Here is a 27,062-nt window from a genome sequence, read left to right as displayed (position 1 = left end):
AACGAACATATTACTGTCAACTTAAAATCACTGAGTTTTTCTTTTCTCTTGCTGGATGCACAGTTAATCTTAAAACAAAGAAATCTTTGCACACTGGAGCTCCAAAACTTATTTTAACATGAAAATTTCTACTGTCTCAAGCTGAAGAACATACTAATTAGACTTTGCAAACAGCTGCGGCATTACATGCTGGGTTTGAATATTGTTCTCGCTGCTAGTGTATACAATACTAATCTTTAAGGGGTTGCCAACACTGTAGATATTTTTCTAGGAACTTTAATGTATTCATTCTAAATGCAGTGGAATATGTCTGTAGTGACTAACAAATGATTGTTTCATTGAGATGATTTTCCATTAAAGGTGAGGAAGAACTGTAAAAAAATGTGGAGATACTTAGAGGCTGCCTTTAGAAGCAGAAGGCTGCCTTAAACAGTTTCTTGTACAGATTTCATTGTATATGAACACTGTAAAAATTTCAAAAGCATCAAAGTGACTTAAGAAGCTTAAACCCAAAGGACTTTCAATGAAGCTTAAGGGGCTAAGTTACTTTTGAAATGGGTCTCAGTCTCCTAAGTCACTTAGGCTCTTCAGAAAATTTTATCCAAGATTAGAGAGTGCGGAAAGGAATGTTTGTCTTTAACAAGGTCAAGTTAATTGTAGGATATTGTATGGGAGAACTGTGCTGTCTTTAGCAGGGAATACAAGTTTATACCTGCATGTAAAATGCGCAGCACACTTTGGATGCAACAGAAACCAACATGCTGGAAATACTGGACACACAGAGATAGCTATATCGTTAACAAAGATGAAAAATGGAGACCTAATAATGAGTATGTGACTCTTGACCAAGAGGAAGAAAAACTGTCAGCAGGTTGGCCTTCCAAGGGATGAAAAATAATTTCGCTATGACACTATAACATGAAATGGTGTCAATCAATGAAGCATACAAGTCATGTTATATATACAAAATCATAAATACATAAATGTTTAAAACAAATTGTTCTCAGTGGTTGGTATCTGGGACTTACAGCAGCCAAGCATTTGCCATCAGTATTGGCTGTCATGTCAAAAAACATAAGGGCAACAGACAGCAAAACAAATGCCAACAATAGGGGACAACGGTTCTGAGCTAGGACTAAAATGATGCATGGTAATTTCTTTGGTAAATACTAGAGTATCAAATTATTATCTCTGCAACTAGAGCATTCCCCACCCAAAGTATTCATGGATAACTCTCCCATCTTTTGTCATGCTCTCAATACATATTCTGAACCCCACTGGACGCTGGCATTTTAGGGACCCAAGAAGCCACTTTCACCCCACCTGGTGACCCAAGAAGCCACTTTCACCTCACTGTACTGGTGTCAGAAGCAGAGACAGTAGCTCCAAGTGTGTAAGCACTTTAGATATGGAATTAGCTGCAAGATTTGATCATTCTAGTCGCTTTCATTCTCCATTATTGGTTGTAGAAACACTTATTGAGCCCAATTTTTGCTATGGGGAGGAAATGCAGGAAAGGAAGCAAAGACAGAAAGGAGGAAGAAAAAAAACAAACAAACAGTGGAAGTGACCAAATAATTGTAAGAGTAGAGGGGAAATAACAGGCCATTATATCACAAAAATTGTGGGTTATTTAAGTTTAAGGGGAGGAACTCCAAACCAGTCTTCAATGTAACAAACTAACTTTTTCATCTGTATTCAGTAGTTTGGATGAACCAATGCTCCATCTAACCATAGCAGAGGGAATTATATGTCTGCAAGAGTGTTTGTAATTTTCACCACATTTCTGCAAAATATTTCAGCACTATTTACTCTTTAGTTCTGCTTCTGTCAGGGAATGGATGATCCCAAATAAACTGACTGTTGACAAGCAAGCCACTGCATTGATTTTATATTAAAAAAAAAAATGCTGCAATCCCACTGCCCATCCCCCAACCATATTCTGAATATCAACAATGACACTTGGTAAAGGGTTAGAATTTTGCAACAACCTATTCTCTAATCAAATTTCAGACTTTCTACAGGAACAACTATCATTGCTATACGTCTTGATGCTTTAAAGGTTTGAGCCTTTGATTATTGAAGTAAAAAAGCCTGGGATCTTATAGTTAAATCCATCCTAAGTGAGGAAAAAATATCAGAAAAATTAGGGAGGATGCCTTTGGAGCTAAAAATCCTCAATTACATTTTTTAAAAATGACTATCATAAAGCACAAGGGTAATTGAATTTTCGTGAACCTGAGAAATTTTGGGGATTATTGCCCTTCTGAATAACGTAACATGCTCAAAGCTCTTGGAAGATATGCAATGTCAGCCACGCATCGACTGGAATCAACCTTCAGCCCACGCTGAGGGCACCTGGGACCTGGTTCCATAGCTCAGGGTAGGAGCATTGGACTTGTAAACCAGGGGTCGCAAGTGCAAACCTCACTGGGGCCTGAGCAGCAGTTTCTGGCTGGGCCTATTGTTCCAACTTTCAAACTGCAAGTGTAGATTTAATATTGATTATACTAATGTGTAGAAGAGCAGAAAGTATTTTCTCTGGAGACAAAAAAGAAATCTAAGGCTGAAACAGGACTACACTTACTTCCTTTACAAGTGAATAGTGTTACTTATTTGTAGCTATAATTTTTTTAATCCACATATTGCAATAGATAAGAGCATGCGGGAGGAAAGTGCTCTATGAGTTTCAGAACATCTTGCAAGCAAAGCACCTGAAGAACCCAGGAATTGCCATACATGATCAGACTAGTCAGGTAGCCTAACAGTGGCTAACACCAACTGCTTCAGAAAAAGGTGCAAGATGCCCTACAGAGATAGTCTCTTTCTAACCCAATTGGTTAGAGGTTGGCTAAAGTCCTGAAGCATAAAGGTTTACTTTCCTTCAGGGTGGATAAAAATCAATTATTTAAAAAAAATTGATTTTTTAACATTTAAATCAGATTTTTTTTATAAAATGCTTTTTGAGGAAAAACTATCTAAAGATAAAGATACATTATAGCTCAAAGACATCTCATCATGGAATAGGGATTATAAATTCTAATTCTAGAGTATGAAACAATATATTCATGTAATGTTTAAGAAAAGTTTTGTAAATGAGTTCCAATATTTCATGGATCAGGGACCCAATTTTATGGGATTCCAGGGGCTTCTGTATAGATAATTTAGGTTAATCTTTCTATCTACCCAATGGGATTCAGTGCTCAGGCTAGAAGATGACATCAGAGATGCTTAGTTTTGCAGTTCTCAAACTGTGGATTTGTGTCTCCAGAGATAACATGCTTGTTAACAGCAAAAATGTTTTTAAATAAATAAATAAATAAATAAATATATAGAGGTGAGAAATAACAGACCTCAACTCTATTGTCCCTCTGCAAATTTGTGTACACAGAGTCAATCCCTTACCTCTCTCTAAAAGTAAAAGTTTTCAAAAATTTCTGTGAACAGAAGATTGTTGGGGGTGGAATAGATCTGGACAAGGAGAAGTCTGGAGATAAATGTGAGAAGGGAGGGATAGGCAGTAAAACAAAAGTGAAACTGTTTGAGCAGCATATTCCAGAAGTCTAGAGGTCTTTCTGAGTGTAGTCTTCATTAATTTGAGATCTACCATACCATTCTCTCACTAGAAGGGAAAACCTATAATGGCAGCAGGCTGTAAAAGAGACCCAATTTGGGAATAAGAACCATTCAAGAAATATGTGTTTGCTGATGATGTTTTAAAAGGAAGTCACACTGGTGAGCTGGTGGAAGTTACATAAGTACTTGGATTCAGAGACTGTTGAAGTCATAATCTCATTTTTAACAGCAGTAGCTTCTTCTGCCGATGTAGAAAGCATATTTTCTTCCTTTGAACTAATTTGTTCCAAACCGAGGAATTGTTTGGGACCTGAAAAAGCAGGAAAGCTTATTTTTCTTTTCAAGATTATGAACAAACAGGAAAATGAAGGTGAAGACGATGGAGTTAGCTGCAGAAGCCAATGTTTTCAGTTTCTCATGTTGACCTGGCTGACAAAGTCGATTTAATTTTTTTTTTTAATATTTCATTTAACTATTTTAGTTAAAAACAATTTTAACAAAAACAAACCTGATTTTAAAGAACTTGAATGTTTAAATTCAAAAAATCATATACTTCTTTTGTTAAAATATTATATGTTTACTGTTGAAGAAAAAAATCCAGAATATATAACATTGTTGGTTTAGTTAAATAAAACAATTAAAATGTCTGTCTGGTGATGCTGTCCTCCTAATACAGCATGGCAAGAAAATCCTCCAAATAGTAAAGATTAACCTGTTGAATTGGAGATAGTTCCTCTCCCAATCACTTCAAAATATCTGCTTCAATTACCTTTGGTAAAAGAAATGAGCAAATAATCATTCATTTTCTGATATAACTGTAAAACTAATCTGAAAAGTTTTCGAAATAAATCACTTTAAAAACATATGGTGTGTACTTTCTAAAAATGAAACCTACATCTATCTCTGAGTTGTGAAGAATATGTATTAAGGTTATAACAACCAACAAGAATGCACTTTTATGTAGAAATCTATGATTAAAATAAGTCTTTTTAAATCAATCTGATTTAAATCAAATGGACCCTGCTTTCCTTACAAAACTTTAGATGTTTCTGCTACCCATACAACTTTTTGGCCTCAGTGGGTATGTCTACACTGCAATTAAAAACCCATAGCTGGCCCGTGCCAGATGACTCAGGCTCGCAGGACCCCAGAGCCCTGGCTCCAGCCGAAGCCTCTACACTGCAAGTAAACACATGTTAACTAGAAAACTTTTCCCCCTGCAGAGGTAAGAGCAAAGAACCTTTAATAGCTCATTAAAAATGGAGGATTGTTGCAGGATTGCAAGATGTTTAGAAGTCTGGACAGTATGGTGTTGTGTAGTCTATACTAACTCTTCAATTATGTAGTAAATGCTATTCACTGCCAAAAAATAAACTGTATTTTAGACCTAAAATGTTAAGTTAGAGGTCTGGATTTTCTGATATTCATCTAAAACTGAATTATTCTCATATTTGGAGAGAGGGAGAATAAAGTTTCTGAATGAAGGCTTATGCAATTTTAGCCTGAAGCCTTGTTTGTTTGTATGGCCAAATGGAAATAAGGAGGTTTACAAGTAAAGTTCAAATCCTAATTTAAATCCCAAGTGAGACTGAGTTTGGTGGTCTCACAAAAACAAAACATGAATTGGTACTTTATGGCACCATGGACCCCCTTGAGAACAGACTAACAAAGAAGGAAACAGCAGGGGGCTGCACAGGGAAGCTTTCACAATGCCCGGCTAAAGCCAATGCTTTATTTCTCCATCTTCATGAGAATTAAATTCACTCAATTAAAGAGGAAATACCTTAGCATGAAAGCCTTTGCCATATTATTTATCTAACAATAGAAGACTATTATTTTGTGACATCCTATTCTGACAGTTCCTTGAAGTAAGAAAAACTAGTTTATAGTCTGCCTTTGTATTGTCAGGATTTATACCATCTTGTTAAAAAATGGTATCTGTTGTATGTAGAAAGGTCAGTGAGGAAAATCGATGCATGCTCCAGCTTTTAAAGTACCATGCAGAGCAAATGCATGCATCTTGTCTTTAAAGGCAATGTGCCAAATAAACACATTTACAAAGCAGTAAGCACTATACAGCTTCATATAAAGATAGTCTATGAATGACAGTTTTCAAAATATGAATTCAACAACAATATATATCGTGGTAAAAGAAGAAAAACAACAACTAATTTTTACGGTGACCTGCTGCTTTGCGGGTCAGCTCCTAAATATTAAATTCTTGCAAATTACATTTAAGAGGTTCCTTGTTTGACAAAACACAAGAATTCTCTACAAGAAGTTGTGTGATTAGTTCCCAGTATTCATTTTGATTCATTCCTCTCCATCCTTTCAGAGGGAACAGCTTCCAAGCTTTATAAGAGCTTAACTTGCAAATATTTCAGTTGTGGCTAATATCGGTGTTTTATATTTCAGGTCTGATTGGTAATTTAAGTGTAATACAGTTAAGAATTTAAAGCCAAGGTTTCACACATCTGCATTAAAAGTAATACACATCCTTATTCTAAGTCCAACTGATAAAATAAGAAAATATTTGTATTTTGAAACATTTGTTTTATAGAAAATGGTCATCTAGAGTTATCTTAGAAGAGCTAATCTTTTTATGCAAATATAAATGTGCAAAATAAAAATGTGCTAATTATTGCATGTCAGAAAAAAAGGCTACAGAGGTCAACACAGAATTATCCATCAGAACAGAGAGCATTATTAGAAAAACATCACTTCATATTTAGCAGACAGAAACTCAAAGATCCCAGTTGAAGCACTACTAGTGTACTTAGCTTCACCAGTCCATCACATCATGCAATCCAGAGTCATACAAAAAAGGCAACTTTTGTAACACATTGAGAAACTAATGAAGCTTAGACAGAGAGTTTCTTACAATATAATGAAGGTAATTCTAGCAGAATAGGATTTATGTGTACCTTAAAAAGTCATCATCATTTTCTTCATCCTGTGAATAAATCTGGCAAACACTATCTGGGATAACTTTTATCACTGTGGGAAGTCCTATTAAAGCCAATAGCTTCAAACAGAATTAACAATAGTAAGCATCATCCTGAGTAGTAAGTGTTTGCAGGATCAGGTCCCATGTTCTTAGAATTATAGAATATCAGGGTTAGAAGGAACCTCAGGAGGTCATCTAGTCCAACCTCCTGCTCAAAGCAGGACCAATCCCCAGACAGATTTTTGCCCCAGATCCCTAAATGGCCCTCAAGGATTGAACTCACAACCCTGGTTTTAGCAGGCCAATGCTCAAACCACTGAGAGATTCTGTTCATGTTTACTTGTTTCTGTACATATAAAATTAGGATCTGGTCATGCAGATTTAGATATGGCATCCTTATCTATACATGTTTAGATACATGTCCAGAAATCTATAGGCTATTTCTAGTACTTTGTTTTCAAAACCAGTGGGAAGCAATCTATAAACACCTTGAATATCTTCAAAAAAGTTAGAAACAAGTAATTTAAAATAACCTGAAATGACTGCAAGAGTGAAACTCTTACAATAGATTTTCTAAAATCAGTATCTTAACTAATTTCACCTAAAGGTGGCAACTTTTTTGGTTGGGAAATTAAATATCTTAGTGGAAAGCACAACAATCAAATAGACATTAGTTTACATATTAGTAATTTTCACAGAAATAAAAAGAATTATGACAATGTATTTTGAAATAGAAAATACTACCTGAAAACTAAGATCACTACAGTTATTAATTTAAAAGGTTACATATCCAGAATGATTAATACAACATACACAGTAAATTTTAAGGAAATGATCATAGACTCATAGCTCAGAAGGGACCAATATGATCATCTAGTCTGACCTCCTGCACAAGGCAGGCCACAGAACCCCACCCATCCACTTTTATAACAACCCCTAACCAAGGACCGAGTTATTGAAATCCTCAAAATTGGTTTGAAGACCTCAAGCTGCAGAGAATCCACCAGCAAGCGACCCGTGCCCCACGCTGCAAGGGAAGGCGAAAAACCTCCAGGGCCCCTGCCAATCCGCCCTGGAGGAAAATTCCTTCCCGACCCCAAATATGGCGATCAGCTAAACCCTGAGCATGTGGGCAAGACTCACCAGCCAGCACCCAAGAAGGAATTCCCTGCAGTAACTCAGTTCCCATCCCATCCAACATCTCCCCGCAGACCACTGAGCAGACCTATCTGGTGATAATCCAAGATCGATTGCCCTGATTAACGATCCTATCATAACATCCCCTCCATATACTTATCAAGCTTTGTCTTAAAGCCAGAAAAGTCTTTTGCCCCCACTACTTCCCTCGGAAGGCTGTTCCAGAACTTCACTCCCCTAATGGTTAGAAACCTTCGTCTAATTTCAAGTCTAAACTTCCTAATATCCAGTTTATACCCATTCGTCCTCGTGCCTACATTAGTAGTAAACTTAAATAATTCCTCTCCCTCCCTAACGTTAACCCCCCTGATATATTTATATAGAGCAAGCATATCCCCCCGCAGCCTTCTTTTGGCCAGGCTAAACAAGCCAAGCTCTTTGAGTCTCCTTTCATAAGGCAGTTTTTCCATTCCTCGGATCATCCTTATAGCCCGTCTCTGAACCTGTTCCAGTTTGAATTCATCCTTCTTGAACATGGGACACCAGAACTGCACACAGTATTCCAGATGGGGACTCACCAGCGCCTTATATAACGGTACTAACACCTCCTTATCCTTGCTAGAAATACCTCGCCTCAGCTAAGACGTAGAAATTCATACATTCTCTTAAACGTAGACACAGGAAAAGTCACACCAGATATTTCATCTTAACTCTGACCCTTGAGACATAGCTTATATAGCATTATATTGTGCAAGATCCACAAAGACATTTAACTCATTTCAGCACACACGTCACTAATATATAGTAAAAGACTTACACTGAATTACAAGAATATATATCAAGTTCTATTTCATACACATTCTAATTGCAGACAATTAATTATATTATTTAGACACTAAGCACTGTTTTGAATTTCAAATAGGTATTTAGATAAGACATTATTACGGTTACAGGGCTGGCAGCACTTCTGCCTTTTCTGGTCTCTGAGTGCACTCCTACAGGTAACAGAGTCAGCCTATATGTCTCCTAGGGTGGAGTTCTGCAGTTCTTGGACTCTTAGGGTGCTGTAGCCCAAGGCCCAAACTGTGTATCAACAATGCTTTCCCAGCAGGTCAAAATGGGTTTGGCACCTGCGGTTCTTCCTTTCAGGACTCTGTGGCTAGTGGTATTCAGTGACCAAAAAGCCTACTTAAAATTAAAATATTTGTTTATTTTAATAGTAGGAACAAAGCATTTTAAAATAACCTACAAACACATCTACCTTACCCAAAGGCTTAATATTCCCTGATGGCCTAAATTCTTCCAACTCCTCAGCAGGTCCTGTGTGTTAGCCTGCTCTCCCCAATAGCTACTGCCCTCTTCATGAAAGTCTTCCTTTTAAACCCTGTCTTTTGATCTTCTGGTTCCCAGGCCTTTTCCAGTACAGTGTCTCAACAGCCCTTGAGCGTTGAGGGAAAGTGGCTTATCTTGAACAATTCTTTTCTTTTCTGCTGGTTTTCCTTCTAGCTCCCTACTGAACTCAACCAACGTAGTCACACAGAAAACATCCCAACAACCAGGTCAGCATAAACAATATTCATAAATTACAGAGCAGCTCCATTTCTGTCACACACATCTTCCTACAGTATATCTTCTACTATATAAAATATGTAATACTTAGAATACCAATAACTGATTCATAGCCTTTATAAAACTGATTTCTTACAGCGTGCTGTAAGTTATATAAATTGTTAACCTGTACTATGTGAAAGTAAATAAGGTATCAGTTAAGATTCTTATTGGAATGTTTACTGCAACTTTTCAGAGCTGCTTTTTTTAAGTGACTGCACAGAATTGAAGAACATTTATTATTATAACTGATATTTCTTGGGTTTTGACAGCTGAATTTTCTCAGTATACATTTTTGTAATGAGAATATTACTTACTGAAACAACTTGAAATCATTACACTACCCTGATCACCTTTTTAGTCACAGGCACTTGGACTGTTATCCAGGGATCCCCATCATGAAGACAAAAGAGCGGAGGCCACACTCACTCTCTCGACAGCATTGTCCAAAGTCAGTCCTGGGGTAAGCAAGCTCAATTCCTGTAATTAATACTTAACCATAACATATATTTTCTCATCAACAGATCTCAAACAATTCCACAACAGAGGGAATACGGCTCAGAAAGGTTAAGTGATTAGTGCAAATTCATACAATAGAAGGGCAAAGCTGAGAACAGAACATAGGCTTGCTGACTCTCAATTACATGTCCTATCCCCTGAACTACAGCCTCCCCTTTGTCACTACTAAGTTCAAGAGGAGTTATGTCCTCTTAAATCAGGTCGGGATTTGGCCACAGAGCCATTCTAAACAGCTAAAACATGGACATGGTTCATTGCAAAAGGCTTTGCTTTTAAAGTGAAATAAATACACTAGTTAGTAGATTTGAAAACACTGAGAATCAGAGGTCAGTATTAAGACATAAGTATGCGTGTAAACTGCAGTCATACAGAATTAACATTTTATTATTTAAAATCAAAACAAGAAAAAAAAACTCACCTAAGGCGGGATACCCAAGATAAAATCTATCTGCTCCCAACCATCCAAGAAATAAAGACAGAGCCACTGCCACTTTGTATGAGTAACCATTTCTGCCAAAAGACACCAGTAAAGATGACTGTGGTTGAAACAAGATATTAAGTTGTGTACATTCTGAATAATTAAATTAGAAATGACAGTCAATTGCCTATTAAGCTTCCTTTTATGAAAGAGAAGACTTGTGCTGTTTAGCTTTCGAGGTCCCTTCCAGTTCTATGAGATAGCTTACACAATTTTAACTTAGTCTTCCATAATTCAACATTAAAAGACTAGTATAATACTATTATCTGTGTAGACATCCACTGTAACATGGACCTCAAGAGTGTACTTGGGCTCCAGCAGAACTTCCATCCTTTTTCTTAAGGTGGATTATCATTCTCATTCAAACAAGACATGAGCCAGCTGTTGACACAATCCTAGCTTTCTAGAGTATTTCCTATCCACTTGTGCATTCTGGGGCACAAATGATTGAAAAGCCCAGAGTTGCACCAGATTTTCCTGGCAGGGTCAGTTCCAGGGCCAAGCAGTGAAACAGGAAGTGTCCTGGGCCAGATGAGGTATCAGCTAAGGTAAACATTCATGGATGAGATCTGAGGAAGAAGTCTGCATTGGCCTATTGGTGAAAGTTGTGGGAGCAGCCTCGGATGAGGAAAGGGTTAGATAAGAAAGGAGAAGTATTTAAGATAAGGATATATTTATTTTTAGATTCATCTATCACAAATGAACAAAGAAGTTGGCTGCACAAAAATGTATTTCTGGTAAAAGATGTCAAAATTACTAAAGATGGAGGAAGCCCTTTAGTTATTCACACAGATATGGCACAAGCAGAAGTGAAAGGCTTCCTGGACTCTCTTCTGAGATTGCCAGAAAGAGTGCTACCTAGTATCAACTGTTGTAGTGATGTGGACATGCCCACTGGTAACTTTCAGTCACTTTTGAAGTGAGCTTAGTACTAATCAGTGAACCTAGAGATGCTATTCCTCTTAACAATCCCAGAGCCATCCATTGCCACATTTGGGAAATACCAGCCTTGGAAAGAGGCAACAGAACCAAGTGTTATTAGAACCTTAAAATATGCAACAGTTCACTCTTCTGACATTTGCATGGCCAAGTATCAGCAACTAGTGAAAGTGGCCAAAATAAAGTCTTCGATACATACCTGAATAAAAATATTCATTTTCACAAAGGCAGTGGCCAAGAAGGGGTGCAAATGCCTTTAATAAATATTTACATTTTTTATTATTTGGCTTTACTGACCCCACTACTGAGATCTTTACTCCTTCCACATCTACATTCCCCTCCTATTTCACATTAAAAAAACTTCCTTTCTGTTATCCTCTTCCATCCATAATGAGCAAGTGCTGTTCTTAAAGATCACACCATTTGGTTTCATCTTCTAGTGTCTTTTATCAGTTCTCCAAAGACTTACGCCCATGTTTCCCATTTCCCAAGTAATTTCACTGACTCTTACAGAACTCATAGTGCCTAAAGTTAAGCATGTGCAGGGCCTACATACATTATGCAGAGAAGAACATGCCATGCCAATTTAGAGCACTGGATTTGGAAACAACCCTTTCATATGGGAGCAATCAAGGAAAGACTCCCAACCTTTCTTGGTGGAGCACTCAAATGCAGAGTTCACAGGCTTTTCTTTGAGATACTGTGGAAGTCACTTGTTCAAAGTATGCCTGTTTACATGTACACATCAGGCAACTGTATCAACTTTATTCAACAGCAACACAGTGGACTGACATACTGTTGAGACTCTGGCTCTGAGTTCTATTAATTGATCTGCTACTTAGGCTTTGTCTACAGGGTGCTTTAGTCTGTACCAGAGGGCTGTAAAATTTTAGCCCACTCTAGCATATCATGCACTAACTGGCTTGTGTGGACCCTGCTGGTATGCACTAAAAATTCCCTAGTGCACATTCATGTAGTACTGTTTGAAATGGGACTAGATTAGTAGATACTATTGAACTTTTAGTGCATTCCAGCAAGGTCACATGGGCCAGTTAGTGGACAACATGCTAGTGTGGATTAAATGTACATGCCTCTTGTGCAGACTAAAACACCGTGTAGACAAGTCCTAAATTGTGGCCTTGAGCAAGGCACAACCTCTGGTTCTCCACCATCCCATCTTTAAGGTATAACAATACTTAACTGCTTCAGAGAACTCACTGATGTTTGCAGTTTGAAAGTGACAAATGTTATATAAATATCAATATGAGAATTCCATTACTTTAAAAAGTTATTTCTGAATACAATTTTCTTGTTTTAAATTCCATTCACTTCTTTCTAGTAGAGGACAGTCAAGTTCTCCAACAAAACTCAAACGAGGCATTGAAAAAGCTCAGAAAAGCACCTGGAGTGATGGGTAGGTTTACTGTTGTAATATCAAATATGAGGATACTTGTGTAGAATAATTTTACCATGACTTCAGGGATAAAAATGGCCTTATAACAGACTGGTAATGGTTTTAACTATGCAGATATTCATTATAACTACCTGTATATAGACTTGACAACTTGTTACACCTATGGAAGTTGGGAATATTAAAGAATTTACTCTTCCTAGAAATGACAGCACACTACATGCTTTGTGACATTTTTCAAGAGTGCATGCAAAACTCTGCCTGTAGCCACAGCTGAAATTTATAAGAGTTTTAAACAACTCAGCTAAAAGCTGCTTTCCTGTATAAATAGTCATGGGAATGGTGAAGCTAGGGAAATTCTTTTAAGTAATCATGGAAAGAATACTGCTTTTAGTGCCTAACTGAGAGGTAGCACAGGAGGGCTGTTCCAATTTCATTTCTTGAATTTTTAGTTCCCATTTGTGAACCCAATAAAAATTTAACAAGCACAATACTGGGAATAATATTAATTCAGAAAAATCTAACAAGGTGAAAACCACCCTAGGAATTGCTTTATATTCCAATTAGGGAGGAGAGGGCAAATTCTACTGCATTAAGCTAGATTTCATCTTATTCTCTGGCTTCCATCACAGATGTGGCAGAGAGCAATAATTCTGATAGAAAGTGGTGGTCACAATTAACTAAGCTAGCAGTTCACTGTGGCTTGCTAAAATAATATGGTAGCCTTCGGTGTGCTGAGTTTAGACTGTCCAGCAAAATAAGTATGGACAAATTAGTGGTGGAACTGGACTGAGCTACACTACACTAACATTTCACAAGAAGGTGGCTGAGACAAGCAAACTAATGAATAATAAGAATATCAAGTTGGAGGGAACTGGCTTTCCCACTAGTGATGTAGGCAAAGTTCAGCTAGGATTGCTGGAGCTACAATTTCCTAAGATTCTGCAGCTGGACAACAAAAAAAGACCAACTTTCTAAAGAAAAGTCCTCCAGGATTCCAGTAAAGAGGAGAAACAAAGAACATTGATAAGTGTACTGTCATCTTTAATGTTCAATACTGAAGAGTAAAAATAATAATTGCAGTGCTTAGAAAGAATCCAGACAACACTCTGCACTGTTCACAATCTGTATGTAGAACTAAGTCAGCTGAGTCATCTCAACTGACTACAGGCCCTTTAGAATGAAAAATGTGTGTTTGCCGACATCAAGTCACTCAAGAGAAGAGGTGAGAATTGGTTCCTGTAACATGGATATTTAGGACTGCTGGAACAAGATTTCAGTCCTCCTAAAGTTCACATTTTCCATGACAAGAAGCATTTCTGTTTCAGGACAATCACTCAGCAGAGTAGCTATTAACAGAACCAAAGGCTTACGCTATGTCTACGCTGCAATCAAAGGTGTGATCTGCATCACAGGTAGGCATGTCTGCACTAGTTTTAATCTATTTGAGATGTTAAAAACAGCAATAAAGACACAGTCCCACGTACTTTAGAGTGGGTTGTACAAGCCTGCTTTGTACCCTTGGGTAGGCACTTACATTACTAGCTTGCGCTGAAGCCCATGCTACTGCGTCTTCACTGCTATTTACAGTGTATTAGATAATTTAAATCTAGCATGCGTATGCCTACCAGATCTGCAAATCACACCTTCGACTGCAATGTAGATACCTTCAGAAGCAATAGCAAAGAAAAAAAAAATCTAGCACACAGGTAGATTTGCTTACATAATTATACATTTTGCCTTTAAGCAATATAACAGCTTTGTTAGAACATCTCTCAAGTTCCATGCTAGTTAACTTAACATTCGTGATGCAATGTTTCTAATAACTAATTCCTCTCACCTAATATACTGAAACAAAGTAGATTCATCTCTTTCCCTTTTACCTCCTCCCTCTTTCCAACACATGCTACACCATTTAAAATTAGTAACATAAAAACTTAGGTAAACATATAACAAAGCACAATAATTCACTTACACATTACGACATGCAATAGGTTTGTAAAATCCAACTTCCTTTCCAGTAAAGTTGTTTTCATTGCCACTGTGATCCTTACAAGTAATATTTGGTGCTGGACGACATGGAACTGAGGACACAATGTAGATTATTTAAATTGAGCTATAACAGGCCATGCACCATGCTGCACATTGAGATTCCAAAAACTCAGAGTGGAAGAAATGATAAGTTCTACCTGTCCACTGAAGTGCACATAGGCGCCAACTCCATGGGTGCGCCGGAGCTGGAGCACCGACGGGAAAAAGCAGCCCCTCTACCAGAACCGCCCCCTCCCCCGTGCCTCCTGCCCACCGGCTGGCCCTGCAGGGCAGCGCCTCCCTCTCCCTATTTCCTGCAGCAGATGAGTGTTTCGCGGTGTCAGCAGCATGGCGGGGGGAAATGAGGGCACAGAATATTAGGGGAAGGGGGCGGAACTGGGTGGGGAAGGGGTGGAACAGGGGTGGGAAGAAGCAGGGTGGGCTAAGGGGTGGAGTGAGGGCAGGGCCTGGGCGCAGCACCCCCCAGCAGATTAGAAACGCGGTGCGTATGGAAGTGCGGATACCCAATATAATACACTGCTCGGTGTGACTGATGACTGGGTCTTTTGAACAGATACTATAACCTGTCTTGTATTAATTTCCTCCCCAGAATAAATGTTAAGCAAACACACAAATCAGATGACTCACCTAAATGTTACAATTTCTAGATCCTTCAAGTATTCATTTTACTGTGGGAATGGCAGAAACCAGCACAGTCAACTTAAATATTTTTTCTCTCTATGGTAAAGCATTCTAATTGCTCGAGTGCATTTTATTTGGCCAGTTTCTCATCAGACTAGAGAGAAGTACTGTTTTTCTTATTTTAAGTGATAACTGCTAAGGTTAAGAATTAGAAAAAGTGATGTTTTGATGCATGTCAGTGCCTCAGTTTCTTGTCTGTAAAATGGAGATAACAGTATTACTCTATCTCACATGGGTGTTATGAAGATAAATACATTAAAGTTGGGAGGCACTCACATACTATAGTGATGGGGGCCATATAAATCCCATAGGTTGGTAGGTAGATACAAAGTTGTGTTTTTGTTTAAGAAACAAAGAGGTTGAAGGTTGTTTTCTGATCTACTTAAAGAACAGGGCAGTAATTTATTAAAATGGTAAAAACCATAGATTATCATCCAAAATGTTGACATCACTAAGGCTCCAATCCTGCAACTCAGTGGGATTATTCATATATTTGAAGTTAAACATCTGTGTTCACAGGATTGGTGGGGGCTAAAATGGTATTTCAGAATAGGGTCTGGAGGTTCTGGCAACCCCAATGTGATTAGATTATATGGCCATATATGGATTTAACTTTTTATTGAGATGCCACTCTGGAGGAAGAGACAACAGATGTTGCAAGGTCCATTTAGAAGAAAAAGGGAGCATGTAAATAGTCTGAGATTTTCTTAAAACTGCCTAGAGCTGAGCAAATAATTCATAAAGAACAATTTACTTGGTGAATTAATTTAAAATTAATACAAAAATAATCTGTTAACTGAATGTCTGAGTTTATAATAACTTCCTGGAGTTTCTTTGCTGTTCAAATTTACTCTGAATTAGCTGTAAATTATTCAATAACTTGTTAGTTGTGACAGGTATCAAGCCAAATAGTATGGTTTCTGTTCACTCTTATAATCAGGAGCAGGGCTTGAAGGAGCACTTGGAGCATGGACGCTCTCAGAGCAGAGAAGATAATCAGGTTTGCAGAATTCTTTATTTCCAGTTTGTTTCCTGTATGCCAGGGCTCAGATCAAGAATTAGAGGGGTAGCCGTGTTAGTCTGGATCTGTAAAAGCAGCAAAGAATCCTGTGGCACCTTATAGACTAACAGACGTTTTGGAGCATGAGCTTTTGTGGGTGAATACTCACTTCCTCAGTTCAATCAGGAAGGATGAGACCCTGTTCTAGCAGTTGAGGTGTGAAAACCAAGAGAGGAGAAACTGGTTCTGTAGTTGGCAAGCCATTCACAGTCTTTGTTCAATCCTGAGCTGATGGTGTCAAATTTGCAGATGAACTGAAGCTCAGCAGTTTCTCTTTGAAGTCTGGTCCTGAAGTTTTTTTGCTGCAGGATGGCCACCTTAAGGTCTGCTATAGTGTGGCCAGGGAGGTTGAAGTGCTATCCTACAGGTTTTTGTATATTGCCATTCCTAATGTCTGATTTGTGTCCATTTACCCTTTTCCGTAGACACTGTCCAGTTTGGCCGATGTACATAGCAGAGGGGCATTGCTGGTATAAGTTTGAAACATGAGAGACTGATTCAGAAAGATTTGGAGAGCCTGGATTGATGTCTGGTCCCTCTTAGTCCCAAGAGCTAACTAATCCTCCCTGATTGAACCGACCTCGTTATCTCTAGCTTGCTTGCTAGCATATATATACCTGCCCCTGGAAATTTCCACTACATGCATCTGAGGAAGTGGGTATTCACCCACGAAAGCTCATGCTCCAAAACGTCTGTTAGTCTATAAGGTGCCACAGGATTCTTTGCTGCTTTTACAGATCAAGAATTGTCCCTCTGCTGTAATGAGAAATTCTCTTCCACCCCAATATTTAATACTATATCTGTGAATGCTCCACAATGTAAGCTTGAAATTAGCTTTCTGTGGCCATCTGAGTTAGTAAAATTATCACTCAAATATTTGTGGAAAATGAATGCCAGAGGGGTACAAACATAGAAAGTGTGTTCAGTTTTACATTTGAGTGCTCCCAGAACATTTTTTGCATTATTTGCCCCAGTCTATAACTGTCAGAGTCCACTACTTCACTCAGTCTGAGAACATCTTACAAGATGAACACTATTCTATGTGAAATGAGTCACTAATTTAAGAATTTTTACTGGTGACACTCAGGTGACTACCAGGTAATTTAACTCCAACACACACATATTTGTCACCTCAAGAAAAAGATAGCTTAATAACATCAAAAGTCTCCTGCAGTTGAGTGCTCACTGAAGAACATGAAGGTCTTCAAAGCGGTTCTATTTTGAAGTTTGTTCTTTTAGTAAATATATACTAAATCTAAGGGGGGAGGGGTCATTTGTGTTAATTTTTATGAAAGGTAGAAACCTAGAGAGTATACATCCCAAGTCAAGGAGATCTACAGAAACCAACCAACTCCCACATCCCCCCCCAAAAAACAAACCAACCCAAACACTAAACAAACTACTGGACTTGGCTCTGCTGATTTCTGCCAGTGTTTTAAGCATTTTATTTAACACTCTACTGAAACAAAATAAACCCATACAGGTTCTCTATACTTTCAATGGAACTGCATACAAAATGAATTCAGTAATAATATTTCATTACATTTCAAAATAACCAAGTTGCAAATCTACAAGGGCATGATTTGAACACGTTCCTTGATAAATTCCTTTGATCAGAATGTATATTATACTTCTGAAAGCCTTACCGTTTGCTGTGTGATTTGTACAATTCAGTGGTTCTTGTGTGCTATTGTCTATTTTGGGATCTTCACAAATATATGTTCATATAATTAAGGAAATCCATTTTTTGTACCAAACTCTAAGTGTTCTGTAACTCAATGTACTACACCCTCTTCACCCACCTAGGATTTGAGAGCTCTCAGTTCAGTCAGTTTTCTTCCCCTAGTCTCATACAGCACTGAAAATAAACAGTAAGCTACTCTCAATCTTAACTATAGCAGAGCTGTTGCTTTGCTATACAGTAACTCCTCGCTTAATGTTGTAGTTATGTTCCTGAAAAATGCGACTTTAAGTGAAACGATGTTAAACGAATCCAATTTCCCCATAAGAGTTAATGTAAATGGAGGAGGGGGGTTAGGTTCCAGGGAAATTTTTTTCACCAGACAAAAAACTATATATTATATAGATATACACACAGTATACGTTTTAAACAAACAATTTAATGCTGTTCACAGCCATGATGATTGTGAAGCTTGGTTAAGGTGGTGAAGTTAGAGGGTAGAAGAGGGAGGGATATTTCTCAGGGAATGCCTTACTGCTAAATGATGAACTAGCACTCAGCTGAGCCCTCAAGGGCCTGTTAATGTAGCCTCTCACACAAGGCAGCACAAACACAAGGGAGGGGAGACAGACACACAAGTTGTGTGTGGCAGAGAGAGATGCACACTGCCCTTTAAGTAAGCTGATCCACTCTTAAGTGCATTGTCTTTTTAAGTGGATCAGGAAGTTGAGACAGCAGCTGCTACCCCAAGCTCTCTCTGTCTCCCTCTCCGTCTGTGTCCCCTCCCTGCTCTATATGGAGAAGGGGTAAGCGGGGTGCAGGAGCAGGGGGACACCCTGACATTATGCCCCCTCCCTTTCCCCCGGCACAGCAAACAGGAGTCTCTGGGAACAGCTCCAAGGCAGAGGGCTGAACTGCTGGCAACTGATAGCCTGCTGGGTGGCTGCTGCACAGGGAACTTAGGGGAGTGGGGAGCTGATAGGGGGGCTGCCAGTCCACCCTGGTTACAAGCCCCCACCAGCTAGCTGCAATGGGCTGCTCTTCCTGCAAGCAGTGGACAAAGCAGGCAGCTTCCAAACAACATTCGAAGGGAACATTGCACAATTTTAAACAAGCATGTTCCCTAATTGGTCAGCAACGAAAGAACATTAATGGGGAAGACTTTAAGTGAGGAGTTACTGTAATAAAGAAACACACTTCCCTAGGCTGCACGTTTGAGTGCTGTTACTAATAACACCTGAAGGAAATATAAGTGGTTAACTCTTATAAGAAGAGTAAAAAAACCTTCCTTATTAAAAGAGGGAAATCGAGCACCTCAGAACCAGCATTTATTTCCTTGCTTTTTAGGATGAGTGTCAATGCACACCAGCAGTCTATCAGCTGATGACTGATTCGCTGTCAAGTATTTGGTTAAAAAGAGGTTCCACCTATCAACACCACCCAACAGAATGTAAATTGATCATTTGAAAATCATAAACTGCCACACATCTGCACCAGGCTAATCTTGAACAGGGACTGAATTGTAAAATTTTCTACTTATATTACTGAACTCCAAGGGCCAAATAGAGCAGGATGGGAAGTCAACTTTTCCTTGCTTACCTTCCACTTTTGATCTCCATTAATGTCAGCAACTGTCAAAAACTATCAACAATTAACTTATTGGAGGGAGAGGGTGGGAGCCCGATGTGACCCCCTTTAAACAGTCAATAGCTTCCCAACGGGAATATGTCACCCCCATATTTCTACCTACCGCAGTCTGCACATTCAAAACTACAGGCTGATCCCTTTCCTCCCAAATTTTGCAAATGAATTATGTCCTACAGAACCATCACCTCCTGGTGATTTGAACACTAATAAAACAAAAGGGAGACCCCTCCCCCCCCCACCACACAAACCCCAGGAAAGAATCCCTCACTTCCCCTGTTAACCAGCTCAGTCACTCTCCTCAGCTACTGTCACTATCGAGCACCTCAGAAATTTCACTACTAATGGGAGCAGGAAGAAGAGACCCCCCCAAACCATCCCAGGCAAAGATCTTGCACCCCTCACACCCAGCACGGAGGCTGATCGCAGCTGCGGTTACCTCAGAGTGGCCTGACGAGCCGGGGGGGGGCATCCCATGGGATCGGGGGACACTAACCAGCCTCGCCAGACCCCCTTTGACAGGAGCACCTGGGACACAGGCGGGAGCAGCCCCAGAGAGACAGACCGGGCGTCACCACGGTAACCGAGCCCGCCCCCCCAGCCAGACTCAGGATATTGCCCCAGCCTCAGCTCGTCGCACTTGAGCGGGGGCTCCCCGCCGGCAACGCCCTCCGCGGCGACACACGCCAGCCACAGGACGCCCAGCCACCGGGCCGCCGCTTGACGCCTCCTCAGCAGCAGTAGCCGTCGCCTCGGCCGGGCGGCTATCATCATGGAAACCAAGCCGGCCGCCGCCACGGCCTCAGCCTTGGCCAGCCTCGCGGGGAAGGACAGCTCAGTGTGCAACTGGGTGCTTTGCCCACACCAAAGATGGCTGCCGCATATTGTCAATCGCGCTGAAGGCAAACCGTGCCCTTTGCGGAGCCTTCTCTGCTTCCTCTACCGGTGGAAGTCAGACTGCCCCTAGTCAAGATGGCCACCGCCTCCCCATTGTATTTAAAGTATAGGCAGCTCGGTTGCCCTCACTCAAGAAGTCCCCTGCTCTCTATGGTTAGGAAGCTCGGCTGCCGTGGCTGCAAGCGCTTTGCATTGTGGGAACATGGAAGGGTGGGCAGGGGTGTGAGCTGAGGAGTGAAGGCTGGAGGAAGAACAAGGGAGAGGAGAGGCTGGAGAGGGAGAAGGGGCTGGGACAAAGGTAGGGACTGGGAGAATGAGAAGGAATGGGGCTGGGAACAGGAGGGAGGTTAATTCCTTCCTCCTTCCCACAGGGACGAGCTGTCAGGCTGGCCAAGGAGGCTAAGGTGCTGTGTTCCAGATGCAGTCTGGAGGTGGGTTTGTATCCACATCTGACAACAGGCCAGGGACTAGCAGAGAGAACACAAAGTTCCCCTCTGCTAGTTTTTCTCTCCATTCTTTTAATGGGCTCTTCAGACACAAATATGTGAGTGGGGGAAATCACATACAGAGGGGAAGAGGCAGCCAGTCCCTGAAAGTTAAGAAAACCAACCAACTGGAGAGCAGGCCAAAAAATAAACAAAAAACAAACCCACCAGTGTGATTGATTATTGTTGTAGAGGTTTGTTTTTAGAATGTCATTTTTTTTAAAGTCTCCAATTTTTGGCGGGATTGTGGATGGGGGAGGAGCAAAAAGTGTTATCTGCCTCATATTTTCCTCCAACCCAAACATTGCTCATTGGTGGGAGAGAAGTTCCTGGACACTGGGGGTTAATTTTAAGCACAATCTCCAAGACTAAAACAGGGTTCAAAAAAGAACTAGATAAATTCATGGAGGATAGGTCCATCAATGGCTATTAGCCAGGATGGGCAGGGATGGTGTCCCTAGCTGCTTTTTGCCAGAGGCTGGGAATGTGTGACGGGATGGATCACTTGATGATTACCTGTTCTGTTCATTCCCTCTGGGGTACGTGGAATTGGCCATTGTCAGAAGACAGGATACTGGACTAGATGGACCTTTGGTCTGACCCAGTATAGCCAGTCTTATTTTACCAGGACAAATAAAACGCTGCTAGACATTTTAGTGCTATGACAGGTCAGGCAGGTTATAATTGGTTCTAACTGACACACCCACAAGATACAACATTTTTATCCTACAGCCAAGTATTATACAAAAAGGTACAAAATTGTGTTCCACTTTTCAAAATGTCAAAGAAAAAACTAATGATGCCTATTGATCACTATAAATGACAAACACATTATCAATAAATACCTAGGCCCTGTCTAGACTAGTTTTTCCCACCATACAATTTTTTTCAAAATAATTTAAAATCAACATCTGCAAATACAGATTAAATAAATAACCCAGACTCCAAATGTGGTTTACAATGCAGTTATGTCCAATCCACAATGACAAAATGACATGTGCTTAACCAAACTCATTGAAACCTGTGTTAAAACAGTTTCTTAACATTAGAAAACCTGTAGTGTGGAAATGACATCAGGCTCCCTGAAAGCACAAATTCCAAATTCCAACAGGGTCATCTCTAGCCATCATTTTTCTATCCAAGGATCACAGAGTACTTCACAAATTTTAATAAATACAGAGGTTATCTATACACTGGGGAATCTTGCACCAATGTACCTGCACCTGTCCAAATCCCCACTGTTGATCTATTTCACTACTGTAAAAAGAGTATTGCTGTTTCAAACGATGTCATATTGGTGCAGCGTCAGTTTTCAGCTGCTGAATTGGATAAAGGTGCTATAGAAATGCAAAGAATTATTACAAAATAGTTCAAATAAAAAACATCATATTACCTACCTTGTTCTCTTTTTTAGTTTATTTCATATACATCTAGAGTTTATCTCTTACAGTGTTGAAGAAAACAAGTCAAGCCTTCAGTTACCAGTCAGCACCTCTGAAAACAGTTTAGTTTTATAATGGTGGGTCAAATTTTTATCCTTTGAGATTATTTACCATCCAAGATGAATGGTAATACTTGTTTGTTTCTGCCTGTCCTTGCCTCTTTGCTAACAAGAGAATTTTTGTGAATGTAAAAGAACTACAGATCAATTTTTGAACCACAAATAATGTAAATAGTCAATTTTCGATTTTTTAAATTTTTTTTGGAACACAGTACAACTGGGAGTCCTAGGCACTAACATAATACAAACAATAATAATAATATAGTATGTTTGTGCGCCACTGTTCTGTCTAGTATCAGAACGATTCAACTGTGTTTTCAAGTCCCAGTGCTGCTGATGGCTAATGGCTGGTCCTCTTTAGTTGAAGTGGTAGGAGCTAGTGCCTTTAAAGCAGGACAAGGCAAGTACTAACTGTGTTGCTGTTATGAAGTTCCAGGCAACTGCAGTTTTTAGGTAACGACAGACATGAAATACTAGCTAGCCACTGATTTGTTGCACTATGAAGATCTGATTGACCATTTCCAACAGCCTCTTCTAAAACTACATTTTCTTTCCATCCAGATTTTTATGGACTATGTTTATAGGTATCAGAAAGTTCTTTGTCAAACACATCACCAGCCTAAAATCTTTTGAATTTTTTGCTTGGCTTTATGTCCTCTTTCTATTTCCTTTTTATTACAGTCTAGAGTGACCAGATAGCAAGTGTAAAAAATCAGGACGGGGGTAGGGAGTAATAAGTGCCTATATAAGAAAAAGCTCCCAAAATCGGGCCTGTCCCTATAAAATCAGGACCTCTGATCACCCCGTTACAGTCAGTGAACCTCTGAATTCCAAATGGCAACTATAAGTGACTGTCCATGGACAGACTGAAATATCATGTTTTCAAGGATAATACAAAGCTTCCATCCAAGGCCCCAATCCTGCATGTGCTCAGAGTAGTGCCAACTCCAAATATCCAGAAATCACACAATTGGCTTTAAAACTCATGAGATTTAAAAAAATCTTTGGGTTCACAGGAGAGCTAGAAACTTACTTTTTTTTGGTCTTTTTTTTTTAAATGAAAGCTGAGATTCTTCTCTCACCACCTGAATCCAGGAGCCGGGGCTTTAAGAAACCCAACAAATATTACCAGAGTTCACTTTTGTACTTTTGCTATGCTGAGCAGTGGCATTGAAATCAATGGGGCTAGGCATGGTAGTAAAGCTAAGCCTGTGTGTAAGTGTTAGCAGGATCAGGGGCCAATATGGTATTCAGGCAATGAGAGATCCTAGTTAAAGGACGCTCAGCTGCAGTACCAGCCCTGGTATGAGTTCAAGACCATGTTTACATGCTGGAAATGAAAGGACCCATTTCTTACACACACACACACACACACACACACACACACACCAGCTTCTCCATCCCCTTTGCTTGGGAATAATTGTGCTTTTCTTGTCCTTCTTTCCCTCTTGTCTCCCTTCACTCTCTTTTCCCATCCCTTGTTCCTCCCCCCGTTCCCTATTTCTCTCCCCACCTCCCTTTCCCCCTCTCCTGTCCTCTCTCCTCGATTCCCCCTGCCCTGCGCCCCGCACGGAGCTCGCCCGCGGCCCGCAGCGCGGTGGGTATGTGCGTACGCGGCGCTCGCCCGGCTGATTTCCTGTGTTGCAGGTGACGGTGAGCTGCGGTCAAAATCCAGTCGCTCGCTTCCGCCCAGGTGAGAGCGCAGGGCAGACGGCGACCCGGGAGCAACCAGGCCTTTTGCAGCCCGCCTCTGCGGACCAGGTATTACACTCGGGGGCAGCTTGGCTTCCCCACAGAAGGGGACCCCCCCTCCTGTCCGTTTCCTGCCCCTTCGCTGGTTAACGCTCCGGAGAGTGGCAGGGGGCGGGGTGAACAACGGCTGGGGCTGGGAGGGTTAGGAACTTCCTGAAAGTTTGAGTTTCACCAACCCCCTCCCCCCCCGGAAAACACCCCAAATCTACTGAAGTTGGGCAGGATTGGCTTTGGCTCTGCAAAGCCCTGATGAGCCAGGGACTGAGCTATCGGTCTAGGCACTTTTTAAGAAAGTGCCACTTTCAACATAGTGTTTAAAATACTCCCAAGCAGGGACAGTTCAGATTTAAGGCCCTTTTCAGCACCAGCCTCACTCTTTCCAAAGGGGTTTGGCCAGTTGGTTCTGGTTTTAACTCCCTACTCTGTCTAAGACCTGCTTGGTTTGGAAATGGGGAGCTGATCTCCTTTTGTTACTCTGGAAATGATCAGAGGTCTCTGTTGTGGGCTTAGTTGCAGGGGGGCAGAAATGACACATGGGTGGCATACAAGATCATGTGCCACCCCCAGATTTCTGCCTTCCATTTATCTCACAGGTTTTCAAACTGAGGATGGGGCATGGGGGAATGTTTGGCAGGGAGTGGTGATGCCAGGCAGCTCAGGCCAGCCCTGTGTGGCAGGGCTTGGAGATAGGGTTGCCAACTTTATAATACTTAAAAAACAGACTTTGGGTGTTGAGTCTGTAGATTTGATTAGACACTGTCAGGTTCCCTTTTCGACCACCTTTTTGGTCAAAAACCAGACACCTGGCCACCCTCTCCAAGCCCTGCTGTGTGGGGCTGTCTTGAGCTGCCTGGAGTCACTGCTTGCCCCCATGAGTGTTTCTCCACACAACCCCTCTGCTCGTTTGAAAACCTCTATGCTAAATGGAAGGCAGAGATATGGGGGCATGTGACCCTGTGTGACTTCCCCCTCCCCTGCATCAACTCTGGTTTGAGGGGTGAAAAACTTCATCATTTTCCCCCCAATCTCCGCCCCTGCTGTGTGTGAGTAGATGTAGCTGGCAGGATGTAAAGGGCTCTTTAATTTTACATCTGTGGAAAATTAGTTTGATTATTGTGGGAGGATTGAGAGGAGAAAGTAAAACCGTTATCTGCACCTTTCCAGCATTCCGTGTATTCTCTTTCCACATAATTTTTCAGAGGTGCTGAGTGTCACTAGCTCTCATGGATTCAGCTGGAGTTGGTGCTCAGCACTTCTGAAAACCAGGCCCCATGTGTCTTTAGACAGACTTCATCTCCAATGCAAACAAGATACATTTTTTCCACCAAGACATCAAGCTCAATGTGAAGTCCTAGTGGAAACAAAACACCGTAATTTTTAACTCACTGTAGCTAGTCAAAGTAACAGCTACCTGTGCCTTTACTCCACTAGGACTTTACATTGAGATAGATGTCTTGGTGGAAAAAACACATCTCTTCGGCTGTGAAGACACAGCCATAAATTTGTGGCAGGAGCTGTCCATATTTTTGTTTGTTGTATGTTTTTTGTCTTAAACAATAACCTGATGAAAGTCTTGATTTTTAAAGCCATAATTCTTTGCTGATTAGGTGTGTTGGCTCCTGGACTGTGCAAGGTAACATTATCCTGTCACAGGGCTGTATAAAATAGCTTCTTTCCTTCTGCAGGATTTCAGACTTGTTCAGAAAATTCTGTGCACTTTCGGACAGGACGCTGTGTCTTTGCCAGGTCTTAACTTTTTCTGGTATAATAATGTTGATTAGGGGTGTGACTTTTTTGTGTGTGTGTGACACTTACATACTGGCAAAGGCCCTAGTGTAGCTGCAGTCATATAGGCATAAAAGTGCTTTTTCTGATGTAACTTATTTCACTTGCCCAACAAAAAGAAAAAAACCACTGGCTCCCTTGACGCCTTCGAGGAGCAGTGGGCGCTGTCCGGGGTTCTCTGCTCGGTGTCCCCCTCAGGCTCCCTTCTTATGACCCTTTGACCTCACTCCTGTCCCTGTTCTATTATTAGTTGTCCCCCGAAATCAGTGGGTTCTGTGGTCCTGTGGGTCCTCCCTTTAGGCTGAGGGGGGATCCTTTAGCAGTGGGCGGGCTTTGCCCGCCCACTTCCCAGACACCCAATAGATGGTATAAGCTATACTGTCAAAAGCACTTTTTTGCTTATATAAGCTGTGTCCACACTAGGATTTGCCCATATCGCTATACTGGTGAGCCTTTTAAAAAAAAAAAAAAAAAAAAAAAAAAAAAAGAGAAGTATAATCCTGGCCCGGATCTGTGTTTGGACAGTAGCCTACACACTTTGGATGTTACTGCAATTTAATTTAGAGTGTCACGCCCTACAGACCTGAGTGCATTGCACATGCCATGGGCTCCTTGCATTCTTGTGTGAAATGTTTGCTGGTGGTTTGCAGATAGCTGGCCGGTCACATGATACTGTCCTTCCTTGTTTCCAGCTGCTAAATTGCACTGAAAAATGCTGAATATTTTTCTGTTATTACATAACCACATGAGTAATTGCTGTAGTTGCCATAAAGATGTTGTTCAATTGCAAATCAGAAGGGAGGTACTCATGAGATAACTTAAAACCTGGAAAGGTTTGAGAACCCATGAACTACCCTGTTTGTGTATAAACAGATGTAACCAGGGATGTCTTTTGCTGTCCCCATGAAA

General features: G+C 40.6%; 2 protein-coding genes across 12 annotated transcripts in view; one reads left to right on the top strand and one right to left on the bottom strand.

Annotated features, from left to right (window-relative positions):
• Positions 1-20,960, bottom strand: part of TM2D1 (TM2 domain containing 1) — a 35,528-nt gene extending 14,568 nt beyond the window's left edge. Inside the window, exons 1-5 of one of the 2 annotated variants that reach the window (XM_050962078.1) lie at positions 20,350-20,960; positions 18,055-18,128; positions 14,591-14,699; positions 10,206-10,297; positions 9,648-9,748 (exon numbers count right to left, since the gene is read on the bottom strand). In XM_050962078.1, the coding sequence (XP_050818035.1) occupies positions 9,648-9,748; positions 10,206-10,297; positions 14,591-14,699; positions 18,055-18,128; positions 20,350-20,507 (534 nt within the window). In that variant the 5' untranslated portion in view covers positions 20,508-20,960. Of the gene's footprint in view, positions 1-9,647; positions 9,749-10,205; positions 10,298-14,590; positions 14,700-18,054; positions 18,129-20,349 lie in introns of those variants that run through there. The other variant, XM_050962077.1, reaches the window with a different exon arrangement.
• Positions 20,961-24,280: 3,320 nt separating this feature from the next.
• Positions 24,281-27,062, top strand: part of PATJ (PATJ crumbs cell polarity complex component) — a 215,053-nt gene continuing 212,271 nt past the window's right edge. For all 10 annotated transcript variants that reach the window (XM_050961967.1, XM_050961959.1, XM_050961963.1 and 7 more), the window contains exon 1: positions 24,281-24,377. The gene's annotated coding sequence lies outside the window, so the exon portion shown is untranslated. The remainder of the gene's footprint in view (positions 24,378-27,062) is intronic.

The sequence above is a fragment of the Gopherus flavomarginatus genome, chromosome 7 (genome assembly GCF_025201925.1).
Source record: "Gopherus flavomarginatus isolate rGopFla2 chromosome 7, rGopFla2.mat.asm, whole genome shotgun sequence".
Lineage (NCBI taxonomy): Eukaryota > Metazoa > Chordata > Testudines > Testudinidae > Gopherus > Gopherus flavomarginatus.
Note: the sequence above shows the minus strand (reverse complement) of the source record. Positions and strands in the feature narration are given on the sequence as shown.